We start from the raw sequence: 18,883 nt of genomic DNA, 5'->3' as shown, positions 1-18,883 counted from the left end.
AGTATTATGTATGTAAAAAAAAATATTGACTGTTACATGAAAAATTCTTTAGTACACTGCTATGAAACTAGAAACCAATACTGTTGTGACAGTGCCACGACATTTAACAGTGCCGCCACGACAGTATGCGCAAACGGCGATAGAGGCGCTCCGCAACTCGGCTGAGCGCGAGAGCGCCACCTAGCTACGAACGGCTCCGGCCGCAGTCACGGCACGGCAGTCGAATAAGAGATACTGAGTTGTATCATGTAACCAGCTATTGTTTCTAAGTGAGTGTGTTTGAATATCCACGCAATTATTGGTGATTAAAGGTTATAACACTTTTTGGCGACGAGGATGGGATATCTTCACTGTGTTGTGGATTTGTGTGTTCGTGACGGGGCAGACATGGAACAGCTTATGCAAGCGCTCATTGAACAACAAACACAGCTGACGGCTGCTATTCAGGCACAACAAACACAGCTGACGGCTGCTATTCAGGCGTTGTCGACGTCACTCACTCATCGTCTGTCTTCCTCCTCTCTGCCTCCATTCCCTCCTTACGACGAGCCCGCTGAAGACTGGGAGGATTATGAGAAGTGTTTGCGGCAACACTTCTTGGCTTTCGGTGTTGTCGACGCTCCTATGTCTAAATCGTTATTTCTATCTTGGATTTCCCCACGGATCTATCAGCTGCTATCTCAGTTAGCCCCTCTGTGGGAACCTGCCTCTCTGTCCTTCCAAGAAATGTGTGACTTATTGTCTAACTATTACCGAAAAAACACCCACGTCGTTGCCGCCCGCGTGGCGTTCTACCGGTGTCAGAAACAGCCCCATCAATCTTACCGGGCTTGGGCGGCGGAACTACACGGTCTGAGTAGGAAATGTCAGTTTGTCACGGACACTCATCATGAGTCTTATGCTGATTCAATGGTTAGGGATGCTATTCTACGGCTTGCTCCTGATAAAGAAGTTCGGCAACATGCCCTACAACTGCCAAACCCATCGTTGTCGGAAGTTCTAAGCATCGCTCAATCCTCTGAAGTGTCTCACGCTGCTGGCGCGCAAATAGACGCTAGCGCGCCGGCCATTTTTCAGCGGTTTTTGGAACAGCTCACGGCTTCCGTTCCCGGTTTCATAGACTATCTGGATGACATTGTTGTCACGGGGGCCTCCACTGAGGAGCACCTTCGCAATTTGCGTTCACTGTTTCGGGCTTTGCATTCGGCTGCGTTGAGGTGCAATCTGGACAAGTCACAGTTCTTCCAACCCTCCATTGTGTATCTTGGTTTCCACTTGTCCCGTGAGGGTATACGTCCTCTACGTCAGCACGTTGCAGCCATTAACGCTCTACCCCGGCCGTCTACGGTCAAAGAACTTCAGGCGTTTCTAGGCAAGATTGCTTATTATCATAAATTCATTCCATCCGCGGCGGCGGTAGCTCATCCTCTGCATCAGCTGTTACGCAAAAACATCCCTTTCTGTTGGTCCGACGAGTGTGAGCAGGCTTTTGTCCGCCTGAAGGCTCATTTGCAGTCGGCGCCTTGTCTTGCCACATTCCGTCCGGGTCAGCACTTGGTTCTGGCGACTGACGCGTCACAGTATGGCCTAGGGGCTGTTCTCGCCCATCGGTATGAGGATGGGTCGGAACGACCAATCGCCTATGCTTCCAAGACCCTCAACGATGCGCAACGGTATTACTCTCAAATCGAAAAGGAGGTGCTCGCTATGATTTATGCTCTAAAAAAGTTCAGCGTTTTTTTGTATGGTTCTAAGTTTCACCTCATCACCGACCACAAAACCGCTGGTCTCTCTGTTCAGCCCATCGGCGTCGCTTCCGGATAAGGCAGCTCACCGCCTGCAACGTTGGGCCTTATACTTGTCTCGCTTTCACTATGAGATTCACTATCGCCCCATGGCCCAGCACGCCAACGCTGACGCATTGTTGCGATTGCCGATGGGCCCCGACCCGGTTTTCGATCGTGATGAACTACTCTGTTTCCACATTGATGAGGAAGAATGTCGTACAGTCGAGGGTTTTCCACTTACAGGTTCGCAGATTGCGTCGGCTACTGCACGGGACCCAGTCCTGCGTCAGGTGATCGGTTTTGTTGAACGGGGTTGGCCGGACAGGACCAGGGGCTGGGCATCGGATCCCCTTTGCAACTACCATGCCTTGTGCCTTCGTCTGTCTGTTCGTGAAGGTGTTGTTCTTCTGGCCAGCCTCTCTTCGCAAAGATGTTCTCAAACTGTTGCACGAAGGCCACTGGGGTATTTCTCGGACTAAGTCCCTGGCCCGCAGGCACGTTTATTGGCCCGGTATTGATTCGGACATCGCCCACATGGTTGCTGTGTGTGGTCAGTGTGCTCAACAACTGGCTGCACCTCGTACAATGCCCTCTCCGTGGCCTGATTGGACGCAGCCATGGGAATGGGTGCACGCTGACTTTGCCGGTCCCTTCCTCGGTACTTCTTGGCTACTGTTGGTTGACGCCTTCTCGAAGTTTCCGTTTGTTGTTCGATGTCTGTTGCCCACCACTGCGGCGACGACGCTGGCTTTGTCCAAAATCTTTGCGCTAGAAGGTCTTCCATCCACGATCGTCACGGACAATGGCCCTCAGTTCTCTCCGCAGGCCTTCCATGATTTTTGTACTGGACAAGGGATTCATCATGTTACAGCACCGCCCTTCCATCCGCAATCGAATGGGGAGGTCGAGTGCCTTGTCCGCACTTTCAAAAGCCAGATGAAAAAATTCCTTAGTGATTTTTCCACAGATGACGCTCTGCTGCAATTTCTGAGTTCTTATCGCTTCACGCCTCTGGGTGATCGCAGCCCTGCTGAACTCTTGCATGGCCGCCAACCGCGCACTATACTGCACCTGCTTCACCCTATCAGGCCTTGTGCTGTGTCCCCTAGTGCGGCAAAATACTCGGTGGGCGCCGACATGCGGGCACGAGGGTATGGATCGCGCCCTAAATGGATTCCAGAGGTGGTCAAGGCTCTTCGCGGCCGCCGGCTTTGTGAAATACGTATGGGCGACGGCATGGTTGTTCGCCATTACGACCAGATGCGCCCATGAGTGGTGGCCACGCCGGTGCCACCGCCCCTTCCTTCGCCTCCACCAGCCCGAGAAGCCAGTCCTGTCGCTGCTGCCGATCTACCGTACGTGTTGATGCAGCCGACGTCGCTACCGCTTCTGGGTATGCTGGAACCGGCCCCCGTCGCGACGCCGCCTTCTCCGGGACCCATCTCGCTGGAGCACATCCCCAGGTCCACGCTGGAGCACATCCCCAGGTCCACGACGCCTATGGGTGCTGCTCCGGAGTTTTCACCCATCATCTCATCCAGGAGGCATGTTCCACGCACGAGCTTCCGTCCTGGACATTTTCGACCATACTCTCGTGTCTCTCCGCGGGATCTTCTTGGGGCCTCACAAGAGGCCATGGATGTCTCCACACTGTCCATGTCTCCAAGGAAGTGAGTGTTTTTTTTTCAAGGGGGGGAAAAGTGTTGTGACAGTGCCATGACATTTAACAGTGCCGCCACGACAGTACGCGCAAACAGTGATAGAGGCGCTCCACAACTCGGCTGAGCGCAGGAGCGCCACCTAGCTACGAACGGCGCCGGCCGCAGTCACGGCACGGCAGTCGAATAAGAGATACTGAGTTGTATCATGTAACCAGCTATTGTTTCTAAGTGAGTGTGTTTGAATATCCACGCAATTATTGGTGATTAAAGGTTATAACAAATACAATCTGCATCTAGAGAGGAAAAATAAAGATAAAACTCAGCAGAGCTTGTTGTACAATGCCATTAAATTATATAATAAATTACCCCAAAAAATAAAAGATATTGACACAATCGGACAGTTAAAAATGAAACTAAAATTTTTTTTTATTAAATAAAAGTTATTACGCAGTGACGGACTATCTGAATTAAAACATGTAGTGTAATTAAAGTAGCCTGCATTGTAATATACGAGGAAATAATTGTAATACGAAATCCAGAATTGTACAGTACTATAAGAACATTACAAATTACATAAGGATATAAAACTAATTTAAGATACCTCAAAAATGTGTGTAAATACTAATTTTATGTGTATAATTGTAGGTATATTGTATTGTATATGATTTTGCTGACGAAATCCATACAATGTAAATTGTTACATGGAATAATAAAGAATCAATCAATCAATCAATCAATCAATGAAGGTTTGCAAGCTGGGTTCGCACAAGTGAAATTGCAATGGCATCTCAGTCCTTGCAGTTTTGCCACCCACAAGTGGTGTGACTGACCAGGTTGCTTGTGGTATTGATGGAACTTGAGGACAATGTGACAGCAAGGAATCACTGAAAATAATAATTCTTCTCAAATGTGACCATAACACGATTTGAGAGTGAAGCCAATTTCTTTAAGAAGAAAAATGTCTCCAGGCAAGCACAAGAAAGGGAGAGTGACCATTGTAGAGTGCCATTAGAAACACAAAAAGTGGCAAAATGCTGTTCCAGCTGCTGTAAATACATGACCAAAACCTCTCTGGCATCATTAAAAGGTGGAAATGTGCGTGGGTGGTTCTCTGCCTCAGGAGCAACCACCGCTTGTATGGAGTGTGTATCCTGAACCTGCAGTTCATCCTTCAAAATGTGAATTTCCTGACAAAGCAACTCAGTTTGTTGTTGCTGTTGTTGAAACTGTAGTTGTAATTGCTGCTGCAGGACCATCTGCTGCAGTTTCATAAGCTGCACAAATCTGGAATCCATTGGACACTGCCAACTTTTTCACCCATTGCCAATTGTATTGACTGGAATCTGTTAAGACTGGGAACGACTTGAGAACCAGTAGCAAAAGGCCAACCAGCTGAGGGCATCACAGCGAGACACCTGAGAGTAAACAGGCGGAGAACAATGAAAGAAATAAAAACAATGGAGACAGCACAGCACAGCAACAAGTTCAGCAAGTAAGCCACAAAAAAACAACAACCAGAGACATAGTGAATTCAGTACCACAATAACGGTCTGTTGTGAGATCAATATAATAGCACTGAGGAATGATGAATGACTGTCGAGCTGCTGCACTGCTGGCTTTAAAGGGCAGCACACGCACAGATAGGCCGGCAAGACGGGTGTGTCCTCACAACAGTGCTTGCAGCAGCAACAGCAGTGTTTGCAGATGCAGCAGTGTCATCTAGAGGCTGTCACTGAATTCCACACCTTCCCGTGAGCCTTCAAACTCACCAGGCCATGATACCAGACTTCCATTACAGGTAAGGCAGCCACAGGAGAAACATTATGAGTATGGGAAAAATTTGCTGATGGCCCTTCTGCATATTAAGAAGGTGTATGGCAGAGTATTCTGCAATAAAGTATGGGAAGCCCTCAGGAACAAAGATGTGCAAAACTGCGCAATAGACTAGGTGAAAGAAATTTACCCCAAAAACATAAGATATTTTGTAAAAGAAATTTACCCCAAAAATATAAGATATTTTAAATTGGAATAAGAGGAAACAGACTGAATAAAGCAGAAAAGGTGTTTCAACAAGGAAGTGCACTTTCACAACCATTTCTGTAGCTTTTATGGGAAACATAAAGCACAATGTGACATACAGGGTTGCAAAGAATAATGATATTGTTAATGATTTATGATGATGACCTACTTATTACGAAGACAAATAAGGACAATCAAGTTCAGCAGCAGTTAGATGCATGGGCAGAGTGGATGGATTATATGGCCACTCATCGAATAGCCGAAGTGTTGAGCTGTCGACAGGCACACACAAAAGAGAAAGAGAACTTGCTAGGATTTCAAAATAAATTCTACGTCAAGCCAGAGTACACCCACCCACCCATGCATGTGCGCTCAAACATGATCCCCCCCCCCCCCCCTCCCTGCTCTCTTTATACACACACACACACACACACACACACACACACACACACATAAGTGTACTCTCTGGCTGCTGAGGCATCAGCAGCCAGAGACTCTGTGTGTGTGTGTGTGTGTGTGTGTGTGTGTTCGATCTCTGACAAAGGCCCTGTTGGTCAAAAGCTCATTTTCTGACAGACTTTTTGTTGTGCCTATCTGTGAATCAGCATCTATGGTATATGGTGAGTAGCAACTATCTTTTTCATGAAATTGTCACATTCCAGCCTGGATTTCCATTGTTGAAAATTTAAAGTGAGGAAGAGTGGCTTCTTGACTGCTCAGGAAGAAGGAGAGGGTAGCCCGAAGTCTCATTGTCATAAAGAAACAGCTGAAAAAAGTTGACAGCTTCAAATATTGTGGAAGTGTTGTGGAAATTAATGGAAGAAGTGGTGAAGTCAATGAGTGAAGAAGGCAAGGAGACACATTTCTAGAAAGTGTCAAGAGCTTCATGTGGAATAAAGAGGTCCCGCAGAATCTATGTTCTGTATCTGGCTGTTACACTTGCTCCAATTTTTCAGTACAGGTAGTTCTGCGAAAGCCTGGAAATTGTCAATGCAGTCACTTTGAATGCAGGGACCAAATGGATTTGACTTAATGCTCACAGATCTTTGTCTTCCCATAACCTCTCAACATATGGGTTGCTCTCTTTCTGAGATCTGAGTGACCCGTCTTTCTTTTTTAACTTTAAAACCCCCTCTCCTTAAAGAAGGAATTAACAGGTCCTAAAGCTAGGACTGTCCAATGGTAACACTAAATATTTTGTATCCTGAAAGTAAATACCAGCCCGCAGCTCTATCTCATAATTTTATAATTCTCTCATGTGATTTTCCTTTCGATACAATCAACTGCCTGCTTACATAAAAGTATATGATAATAGAACATACATGTATCAAAGTGATTATTGTAACTGAAAACTGTGGTCAACAAATAAATGTGATTTATGTGATTGATATATGTGATTGATATATGACCATATAGTGCGATTTCTGTTCTCAGCTACTAGTCTACACTATTTTTGTGGGCAGAATTTCCTGCAGGGCTTTGTCAACAATTGTAACATTCAGTTTCTCCAGTAATGGGAATAAATGATGCAAAATTATCTCTCCTGTACAGCAGTAAAATAAATTTAATAAACCTCAAACAAAACTCACAGTCTCTCGAAGCACATCCAGAATGCCAGATATTGTAGAGTTTGGATCATCATATTCCTGTGGCTGTTCAAATATTTTACCCATTTTGCGTATAAGCCACGCTGCCAGAGAAGTGAAGAGATAAAACTGTTCACCAGGGTTCGTCTTAATTGCAAAGTAGTGCCTGAAAAGCAAAACAAATCTTTTCTCAAGAGATAATACACCGAGAATACCAACTTCGCATATAACATTTATGTGTAATATTGTGTTCTTATTAATTTTGGCATCACATTTCTAATCCAGTATCTTCACATAATGAAAGTAATTAATAACTATGACAATTTTGGAGGGTTAATTCAGCATTTATTATACATACTACTAGCGAACCCAGCAACATTTCACAATTAATAAATATGCATGGAAATTGTATATACATCATAATCTTCTTCTCCCCCTCTCTCTGTCCATCTTCTCCTCTTTGCCCATCTCCTCCTCCTGCCCCCCCCCCCCCCCCCCCCCCCACAAACTGTGTCCGTCATCTCCTCCATGCTCTCTCTGTCTATCTCTCACTGGCTCCACCTCCCTCCATCTTTACACCCCACCTCTTTTTGTTCATCTCGATTTTCCTCCTCTCTTCCCATTCCCCCCCCCCCCCCCCCAAAAAAAACCTGTTTTCTGTCCATCTGCTCTATGACCTTAAGACTTGTTTATAATTATTGCAAATTCATATTTCGCAGTACTATTCTGATCATAAGCCATATACACTATTTTTGTGTCCTCTGTGAAAACTGACAGCAAGAAAGAAAACAAAATTACACATTGTTGTGTACGAAATTTTTAAAAAATATATGTAATGAGAAAGAATGTATATAGGAGAAACAAAACTGCAAATCTTCACAGCAGAGCACAGAGTACGATTTTCCTTCTTGCAGTAGGCTTTAACAGAAAACCAGTACACTGTTGTTTAAAAAATATGTAGCACATGTCTGTTTGAATGTCTATTACTGTATCACGTAAGAGTTTAAAGTAAATCAGAGAAGAACTATTGAGAATTTTGTCAACAACTTTTCCCCTTCACGTATTACATACATATTCATATATTTCAAAAATACATGGCCTATGTCTGTCCAAATGCTCATGAGAGCATCATGTAAAAATTTTAAGTATGCCAGTCAATAACTTTTCATGATTTTTGCTAATAATGACGCCCCTTTACATAATGTATATCTATACTTATGTACCACATACATTAAAAATGTGTAGCCTATGTTTGCCCGAATTTTTGTTAGAGTATTATGTAAATATTTGAAGTAAATTGACAAAGAACTTTTCGAATTCCTGCCAACAATATTGCCCCTTTAGTACATACATACTTATATACCAAGTATATTAAAAATATGTGTAGCCTATGACCGTCCACACATTTATTATAGTATCAGGTTCAAGATTTTTGGTAGCATCCTTAAACTACAACCTGTCTTCATTTATAAGCACAGATTTTATGTGTCCATACTAATAGTATAAATGCAAAAGTAACTCCATCTGTTACATTTTCACAACTAAACTGCTGAACTGATTTTGAGAAAATTTGCTATGGAGACAGCTTCAGTGCTGAGGAAGAAGACAGGCAACTTCAGAAAGTGTGTAGTACAACATATTTATTGATTTGGAGAATATAACACGAAATATGCAACAATAATTACTTTTTGTAAAACCTATTTACTCTTTGATTTTGGACTTTACTATATTTGTGAAAATGCTTTATAGTTTGATATATTCTGCATAATATGACTCCATGTAATGCATACAAGGGTTCTACAATCCTCTATGTGTTTAATCCATACCTCCATATTAAAATCAGTCACAAACTCATCACATTTTAACCGCTGGGCATCATGCGTCTCTTCCAGCTTCTAAGACACCTCAAGACTCACAATGACGGCATCATTTAAAGGCTCTATGACAAACAGAGAGTTGTACCCTTACAAGCGGAATGTTGGAGGCTTTTGGGGAGGCTGCATTTGAGTATGCTCTATTAACTGAGTATGTTAATCACAAATTAGTCATCACAAGGGGATTGGATAAAAAATGTAGGCACCATAAAACGTTAAAATAGAAGGGAGAAACAATTTGCAAGTGTTGCTCTGGTGGCAAAACTCACATCCTAAAAACTCTACTCCTGCACAAATGTAACAAATCGAGGCATTTAAATATAATTAGAAAATATAATGTATCCTTTTAGATGCGACATATATCAAAATTGCATTTGAGTATGCTCTATTAACTGAGTATGTTAATCACAAATTAGTCATCACAAGGGGATTGGATAAAAAATGTAGGCACCATAAAACGTTAAAATAGAAGGGAGAAACAATTTGCAAGTGTTGCTCTGGTGGCAAAACTCACATCCTAAAAACTCTACTCCTGCACAAATGTAACAAATCGAGGCATTTAAATATAATTAGAAAATATAATGTATCCTTTTAGATGTGACATATATCAAAATAATAGAAACATGTTCTTTATGTAACTACATACTGGCATTGCATACATTTTTATACATACATCTCTACAAAAATACATACACAGTCATCTAGTAAAATTAACCTGGTGCAAATCCCAAACACTCAAGCAGTACTCAAGATAGGTCACACTAGTGCCCTATATGGTCTCCTACAGATGAATCACACCTTCTTAAAATCCTCCCAATAAACCGAAGTCGACCATTCATCTTCCCTACCACAATCTTCACATGCTCATTCCATTTCATATCATTTTGCAACATTATGCCCAGATATTTAAACAACATGACTCTGTCAAGCAGGACACTGCTGTATTTTTGTCTAAGTCATCCTGTATCATCCTAAAGTCACTCATCTTCAACATCTTCCTGTACACCACAGCATCATCAGCAAACAACTGCAGACTGCTGCCCACTGTGTCCGCTAAATCATTTATATATACAGAAAATAACGGTAGTCCTATTCCACTTCCTTGGGGGACTCCTGACAATACACTTGTTTCTGATGAAGACTCACTGTTGAGGACAATGTACTGGGTACTATACCTCAAGAAGTCTTCAAGCCACTCACATAGCTGGGAACCTATTCCATATGCTCATACCTTTGTTAATATTCTGCTATGGGTTACAAGTCAAATGCTTTTCAGAAACCTGGAAATGTGAAATCTGCCTCTTGCCTTTCACCTACAATTTGTTGTATATCATGCATGTGAGGAAAGGGCAAGCTGAGTTTCACATGAACGATGATTTCTAAAATCGAAATGATATGTGGACTTCACCTTTTCAGTCTCTAGAAAATTTATTATATTTAAACTCATGATATGCTTTAAAATTCTGCAGTAAACTGATGTTAGTGATATTGGTCTGTTACTTTGCCAGTCCACTGTTTTACCCTTCTTATATACAGGAGTCACCTGCACTTTTTTCCAGTTGCTTGGGTCTTTTTGCTGGGCAAGATATTCATGACAAATGCAAGCTGAGTAACGGGTCAATGCCGCTGAGTACTCCTTGTAAAACCCCCCCTTTATTTCAACTCTTTCAGTTGTTTCCCTACACCAGGGATGCTTCTTACTACGCTGTCCGTACAGGACCCTGTGCGATGGTCAAACGACAGTACATCTGTACGATGCTCCTGCACGAATTATTTCATACACAGAATTTAAAACTTCAGCTTCTGTCTTGCTATTTTCAACTGCCTCATCAGACTGGTCATCAAGTGAGTGGATGGAAGCCTTAGAACCACTTAGCAATTTTATATACGACCAGAATTTACTCGGTTTCTTTGCCAGATGTCTTACTATGGTACAACGTTGTTGTATGTTCCGTGGATAGATCTTTTCACAGATGCATTAATATCTACTAACCTTTGCCTGTCGTCATTTGCACATTCTCTTTTGAATCAAGAATGCAAGAACCTCTGATTCCTCAGCATTTTCAAAATTTCGTTGCTAAACCCTGGTGAGTCTTTTCTGTCCTTAATCCACTTACTAGGCACATACTTGTCCAGAGCATGGTTTACAATCTGTTTAAATTTTGCCCATCATACTGGAACTAAATTATTGCAATTCACTGTCTATGTGAGATAACTGTTGCGTCTCGCTGATCTTTCAAAGTGCCGCCGTACAGTTACGCGCGTCCTCTACATGCGGCGCTGTCTGCCAGCCATGCAGCAGCAGCGCCACCTTAGTGGCCAGCCAGCCAGCAGCCGCTAGACTTGGACGCAGTTATGATTTGAGTATTAAAGTGTACACACGTCTTACTCTGTTTACTTGATCTGAGAGTTTCATGTATTGCATCTTCCTTGAAATATATTTGTTCAACTTGAAGTTATAACAATTGGCGACGAGGATGGGATTTTTCTTTTCCATCATTGACCAACATGTTTCCATGGCTACTTAAGAGCAACTATGGCAAAGTCTCATAGAACAGCAAACGCTTCTCACAAATGCGATTCGTGATTTTGTCGCGGCATCAAATGCGGGGCATCTCTCGTTGTCTCTACCTAATTTTCCTCCTTACAACGAGACGGCGGAAGACTGGTCTGATTACGAAAAACGTCTTCGACAGCACTTCTTGGCATTTCATGTCGCGGATGAACAAATATGTAAGTCTCTGTTCCTTTCACGGATTTCACCTCAAATGTATCGGATGTTGTCGCAATTGGCTCCTTTGAAAGATCCTGCGTCTTTGTCCTTTGCTGAAATGTACTCACTTCTGTCCGTCTATTTTCAAAAGCAAACACATGTGGTAGCCTCTTGTGTTGCCTTTTATCGTTGCCGAAAACAACCGAATCAATCCTATCGCACTTGGGCTGCTGAACTTCACGGCCTCAGTAGAAAGTGTCAATTTGTTACTGAAGTTCACAAAGAATCCTATGCAGATTCCATGGTACGGGATGCTACTATCCGATCGGCGCCCAACAAAGACGTTAGGCAACATGCCCTTCAGTTGGCGAATCCGACTCTAGATGAAGTCCTATCCCTCACTCAGTCTTTTGAAATTTCTCGCGCCGCTGGATCGCAAATAGAGGCATGGGGCGACGTAGGGGAAATACAACCTCTGTGCGATGTTGATGAAGGTTGTGGCGTGTTCCCGCCGGCCGACGTGGCCACAGTACGCTCCCAAGCGCAGCCTCGGCCTAACCGTAAACAAACCTCTAAGAAACTGCAGCAAAGCCCACGGCAACTTCCTTCACGTCCGCTGCGGTGTTTTACGAAACACTCACGAGAAGACTGTCCACAACGTTGGGCCGTGTGTCACAAATGCAAAAAAAAAAGGTTCATGTGCCATCCGTTTGCAAATCCGACCGCACACATGATGTTCATGAACATGGCGCTGATTCTGTGTTGTCTGTCAATTTTACTTCTTCCCTTTCAGGGAAGTTATTCCTCACTGTCCAAATACTTGGTTGAGATGTTCACATGCAGGTGGATACTGGTTCTTCTGCCACTATTATCAATTCTCAGACGTATGTTCAGTTGGGTTCTCCAATCTTGTCACCTGTCACTAGGCAATTACGGACTTACAATAAACAGAAGATTTCTCTCTTGGGACAATTTGGTGCTGAGGTATCTTACAAATCTGTCGTTCGCACTGTTCCCATATTTGTGGTCGACCATAGTAACGCGGAGAATATTTTTGGTTTCGATGCCTTTCGCGTTTTTGGGTTCTCCATAGATGACTCTGTCAATATTGTCTCTGATGCTATTCCTTATGCTCAATTGGATTCCTTGTCGACAGCATTTTCGTCCCTTGGGTTAGGCCATGCAAATGACTTTGAAGCTCATATCACGCTCAAACCCACTGCTCGGCCCAAGTTTTTTCGGGCTCGGCCCATTCCTGTGGCCCTTCGTGATCAGGTAAAATGGGAGCTGGATCGTCTCATTTCTTCAGGGGTCTTACTTCCTGTCACTTCCAGTGAGTGGTCCTCTCCTGTCGTCGTCATTGCTAAGCCAAATGGTGATATTCGTCTCTGTGGCGATTTCAAAGCCACTGTAAATGCTCAATGCCTTATCGACACTTACCCTACTTACCCTATCCCTCAACCTGAAGAATTGTTCACTAAACTTGCTGGAGGCCAGTATTTTTCTAAACTTGACCTGTCAGAAGCTTATCATCAACTTCCTCTCGATGCTGCTTACCGGCAGTTTCTGGTCCTTAATACGCCTTTCGGCCTCTATCAATACCAACGATTGCCATTCAGGGTTGCCAGCGCCCCTGCTCTCTTTCAGCAATTCTTGGAACAATTACTGCTCACTGTCCCTGGCTGTATAAATTATCAGGACAACATTGTTGTCACTGGCTCCACCACTGACGAACACCTTCAAAATCTCCACATACTTTTTCATGTCTTACAGACTGCCGGTCTTAAGTGTAACCTTCAGAAATCAAAATTTTTTCAGGCATCTATCACATACTTGGGGTTTCAACTCTCTCAGGATGGTATTTGTCCGCTTCAGCAAACTGTCGCTGCGATCAATGTCCTTCCTCGTCTACATTTGTTAAGGAACTGCAGGCCTTCTTGGGGAAAATAGCATACTATCACAAGTTTTTACAGTCTGCTGCTTCGGTGGCTCAGTCGTTGCATCGCCTGTTGCATAAAAACATGCCTTTTCACTGGTCCGCGTCATGCAATGCGGCTTTCCAGAAATTGAAGACTATGCTGAAACAGGCCCTGTGCCTGGCTACTTATCAACCTGGCCAACATCTTGTTCTTGCCACGGACACCTCTCAATACGGGGTCGGTGCAGTCCTTGCACACCGTTTTTCTGAGGGTTCTGAACAACCCATTGCTTGTGCCTCCGAAATGCTCACGGGTGCCCAACGAAAGTATTCTCAAATTGAAAAAGAAGCTTTCGCCATTATTTATGCTCTTCATAAGTCTGGTGTTTTTCTCTATGGATCCATCTTCTTACGAATCACAACCCACTTGTTTCCTTGTTTCATCCATCAACTTCACTTCCCGACAAGGCTGCACACCGCCTCCAGCGTTGGGCTCTTTACTTGTCTTGTTTCAATTATGAGAGTTATTTCCGGCCGACGGCTCAACATGCGAATGCTGATACACTGTCTTGCCTTCCCATGGGTCCTGATCTGGCAATCAATAGGGACAAACTTTTGTGTTTGCACCTGGATGTTGGCGAGCAGCGGGTTGTGGACGGGTTCCCCATCACCGGGGACTGGCTGGTGGCTGCTACAGGTTCTGACCCTACCCTCTCCCGGGTTTTACGCAGTATTCAGAAGGGTTGGCCACATCATCCGTCCGCTAAGACTTCTGATCCGTTGCGGAACTACTACACTTTGCGTTACTGCTTCATGGCAAGGGATGGTGTTATCCTCCTTCCCACCGAAAATGCTTCGCCGCGTGTTGTGGTACCTGCGTCTTTGCGTGCTTCGGTCTTGCGCCTCCTTCACGAAGGGCACTGGGGTGTCTCTCGCACAAAATCTCTGGCGCGCCGTCATGTGTACTGGCCCGGCATCGCCTCTGAAACTGCACACACGGTCGCTGCCTGCGGCCCTTGTGCATCACAGGCAGCCGCCCCGAAGTCATCTTTGTCACTGTGGCCTTCACCTGAGAAGCCCTGGGAGCATCTTCAAGCTGACTTCGTGGCTTCTCGTTATTGACGCCTACTCTAACTTTCCTTTCATTGTCCGTTGCACGTCGCCTACCACTGCGGCAACCACCAATGCTCTAGCTCGCTTTTTCTCTTTGGAAGGCCTTCCCTCTACTTTTGTTACTGATAATGGTCTACAATTTGCCTCTTCCGATTTTGCGGATTTTTGTGCCTGTCACGGCGTCATGCAAATCACGGCCCATCTGTTCCATCCACAGTCAAACAGTGAGGCTGAACGACTGGTCCACACATTTAAGGCTCAGATGAGGAAACTCCTGACTTCTTCTGCTGCTGATGATGCGCTTCTCCAATTTCTGGCTGCTTACCGTTTCACCCCCATGGCCGACCACAGCCCGGCTGAGCTCTTACATGGCCGACAGCCCCGCATGCTACTTCATCTTCTGCGGTCTTCCACCTCACGGCCACGGGTGCCTTCGCTTGGCCGGTTCACCACCGACGACCTTGTATGGGTACGGGGATATGGCAGGCGACCAAAATGGAGTCCTGGCCGCATCTTACGACACCGTGGCCGACGCCTGTATGAAATCCAGATGGACATGGGTGTTGCAGTGCGCCATTTGGACCAGCTTCGGCCTCGTGTGCTGGCAACGCCTGTTCCAGATGCCGTTACACCACCTTCGGCCCTACCCGACGCTCGGGATACTGGAATCTCTCATTACTCACAACGCAGTCCTCTCACCACAATATCAGTGCCAGCACAAGAACTGACACCACCAGGAGACGTGCCCAAGCAGGAACCAGATGACCATCATCTGTCGGAGCAACTCTACTCGCCTCCTTCTCCTACGGACGCGGGCACTTTGCCCATGTCTCCTGTTATAACAACCAGACTTGCCGCAGTGGGCAGATGGGCGCACGGGGCCCCAGCAGATTCGACCCCCACGTCTCCTGTCATCTCGACCCATTATCATCGGGGACACTTCCGTCCGTACGGGAAGCTTCCTCCTCGAGACTTTACGGCCAGTCAAACAACACCTATGGATGTTAGCAATCTACAGGCCACCTCCATCAAGACCTGTGCAAAAACTTCAAAGGGGGGAAAAGTGTTGTGACTCGCCGATCTTTCAAAGTGCCGCCGTGCAGTTACGCGCGTCCTCTATATGCGGTGCTGTCTGCCAGCTATGCAGCAGCAATGCCACCTAAGCAGCCAGCCAGCCAGCGACTGCTAGACTCGGACTCAGTTATCATTTGACTGTTAAAGTGACAAATGTCTTACTCTGTTTACTTGATCTGTGACTTTCATGTATTGCGTCTTCCTTGAAATATATTTGTTCAACTTGAAGTTATAACAATAATAACAACTGCTTATCTGCTCTTGCTAGCAGAAACACTCTTCTAGTCTTGTTGACTGATTTATTAACTTTCATAACCATAGTCCCCATCTCTATACTAATGCCTTTTATAAAGCCCGGCCTGTTAGTAGCTACAATGACTAAGATATTTCCGTTATGTGTGGGCAGCCAAACTTGCTGCTCAAGACAGTTTTTGAAAAACTGTGTTAACAGTTCTTCACGAGACAGTGTGTCTGCATCCCCTGCAATGAATCCATAGACGTGCCAGTCTACAATAGGTAGGTTAAAGTCGCCTCCAACTAATATCGCATGATCTGGGTATTTACGCACGCCGTCAGTAGACTTACTTTCAATCGATTTAAAACTGCCACAGTGGAATTGGGTAGCCAGTAAACACATCCAAAAATCAACTAAGTTTCATCTTGACCCATTATATGCAACCAGATAACTTCACTATCAAACTCAATTTGAGCCTCAATGGATACAACATTTTTGTCGACTGCAATGAACACTCTGCCTAGTAAGCTGCCTAATCCTTCCTTCTAATAAACAGTCCAAGAATCACTCTCTACTTCAAGTTTTAGCCAGCTCTCAGTCCCAAGAATAATTTGAGTGTGAGAACTTTTCTGGAGGGCAGTAAATTCAGTAACTTTGATACGAATACTTCGACAATTTACTGAAAAAAATCTGACAGTAAAAATGTCTTTCCTCTGAAGATGGTCTGATGTCCCTATCTGTGCATAGATTGACGAATGTTCGAATACCTCAAACTACCCCATAGCCTAAAAAACCTTCATGTGCACTCTGTAAGTACTCTGTATATACATACATTTACAGGTACTGGTGCCTGTAACGTTGATGCTCCGTAACGTCGTTGGGTGACATTTCCTGACATGGGTTCCTATTAAAAATATCATGTACTCCCTCCCCTCTAGAAACTCTAGAAGTCTTCACTGCTTTACTCAAAATTCTTAGAAATTACTCTAATAAACATTTTGAGACACAAACGCTACATATTTTTAATATATGTAACATATAATTATACATAAAAAATATATAATGGATGAAAGTTGTTCGCTAATATCTCGAAAAGTTCTTGACTGATTGGTTCAAATTTTTTGTGATGCTCTTAGAAATGTTTGGGCAGGTAAAGGCTGTATTTTTTATTTTTTTATATGTAATATATAAAGGGAAAATGGTATTAACAAATATCTCGAAGTTCTTGATATATATTTTTTAAGCAATTTGCAGGTTTTCTATTAAAACAAACTGCGAGAAAGAAAACTTTTCATCAACATTTTCACAATTTGTTTTAACTACAGTAGCGGAGCATTTATATGATAAGACAGATGGGTTCCCTCAAATATATCCTTTGTCCTTATATATAATTTTAAACAAAAATTGTACACATAATTATGTGCTGTTTCTTTTTGTTCCTCTCAATTGATTTCAACAGAAAGTAGGAAAATAGTTTCTATGGCTTATTGGCTTATGATCAGAATACTACTGTGGAATCTGAATCATCCAAAAGTTGTAACACTACCGATCCGCAGATTAAAACTATGCAAAATACTTTCATTGAAACTACTGTCCACACAGATCCAGCAGCTGGAAAGTTCTCCCTCATATCCCACATACCAATGATATCAACCATTTTCCCATTGATTTTAAGTGAATTCAACTTCCAGTCAAGGTTTTGTTTCGAATAAGAGTAAACAAGGCTCAAGGTCGGAGAGAGGGTGGAAGAGGAGGTGGACAGAGAGATTGGGGAAGAAGGAGATTATGACGTATATCCAGTTCCCAGACATATTTAGCAATTGCAAAACATTTCTGCATCCACTAATAATAGGCGTCGCCTGTGCCACATCTCCAGAGCAGCAAGTTCCATATTTTGCTTTTCCTGCATTTTCTTATTAGTTTATACGGCTTACATTTTGAGCATGTTGTTGTATTTAAGATGTTTAATTATGTGTTTCGTATATATTCAGGCAGTCAGTAGGGCAGTAGTTGCTCATTTGTTTGTTTTGAAGACAAGCGACTCTCTGATTCAGCCTAGTTAACAACTCAGTCCAGCTCCAGGTTCCACCTGTGATACATCTCCAGAACAGCAAGTTACATATTTAGCTTTTCCTGTGTTTTCTTAGTAGTACATATTGCTTAAATCTGATTCATGTTTTTGTATTTAAAAGGATTAATTTCTTGGTTTGTAAGTTTATACTCAAACAGTTACTTGACTATCTGTAACTCAGTTGTCATTTCTTCTGAACAGCCGGCTACACAGTTCATTAAGGTATTAGTATCCATTGGTGACATTTCAGGAGGGTAACAAGTTGCATATCTAGGTGTCTGTCAACTTTTATAGTTTACTTCTTCAGTAAGTCTTGTTAGGACGGGTAGGATACGTGTGTGCTGTGTGTGGATGCAGTAGGAGCTGGCTGCAGTTCACGAACAGTTAAATGTGCTTTTGGCTACAGTCAGCTGCATTCGGGCTGCTGCCTAGGGATGTAGCAGTGGCAGAGAACCTGGTGTGTCGCATGGGACACCTGCGGTGTATGTTTCACCCACTGGCTCTGCTGGTAAGGCATCTTCTAGTGTACCCAACACAGCGGATCTGCCGTCAAGTAGGGTGATTGGCAGGATGTAATGTGTTCTTTTCACTTGAGGCGGAGAGCGAATGTGGAGGGGCTTGGTGTCTGGCCTTGCCTGTTAACCCTATGGGTAAGTGGGTGACCATTCCTTTCACAAGGTCTGAGCAGGCACACGTTGGCAGGGGCTTGGTAGTTATCAGGAGCTCCAACATTAGGCATGTCACACAGCCCCTTAGGAAGACAGCATTTGGGGCTGGAAAGAAAGCCAATATGTGCTCGGTATGTCTGCCGAGGCCATTATCTGAGCTGTGG

At 44.0% G+C, this 18,883-nt stretch overlaps 1 protein-coding gene across 1 annotated transcript in view; it reads right to left on the bottom strand.

The window, feature by feature from the left end:
- Positions 1 to 18,883, bottom strand: part of LOC126416469 (intraflagellar transport protein 57 homolog) — a 191,692-nt gene that overhangs the window by 102,483 nt on the left and 70,326 nt on the right. Inside the window, exon 3 of the mRNA XM_050084206.1 lies at positions 7,057 to 7,219. Coding sequence (XP_049940163.1) covers positions 7,057 to 7,219 — 163 coding nt within the window. The remainder of the gene's footprint in view (positions 1 to 7,056; positions 7,220 to 18,883) is intronic.

This window comes from Schistocerca serialis, chromosome 8 (genome assembly GCF_023864345.2).
Source record: "Schistocerca serialis cubense isolate TAMUIC-IGC-003099 chromosome 8, iqSchSeri2.2, whole genome shotgun sequence".
NCBI classification, from domain to species: Eukaryota; Metazoa; Arthropoda; class Insecta; order Orthoptera; family Acrididae; genus Schistocerca; species Schistocerca serialis.
The sequence above is the reverse complement of the archived record's forward strand: the minus strand, read 5'-3'. Positions and strand labels throughout refer to the sequence as shown.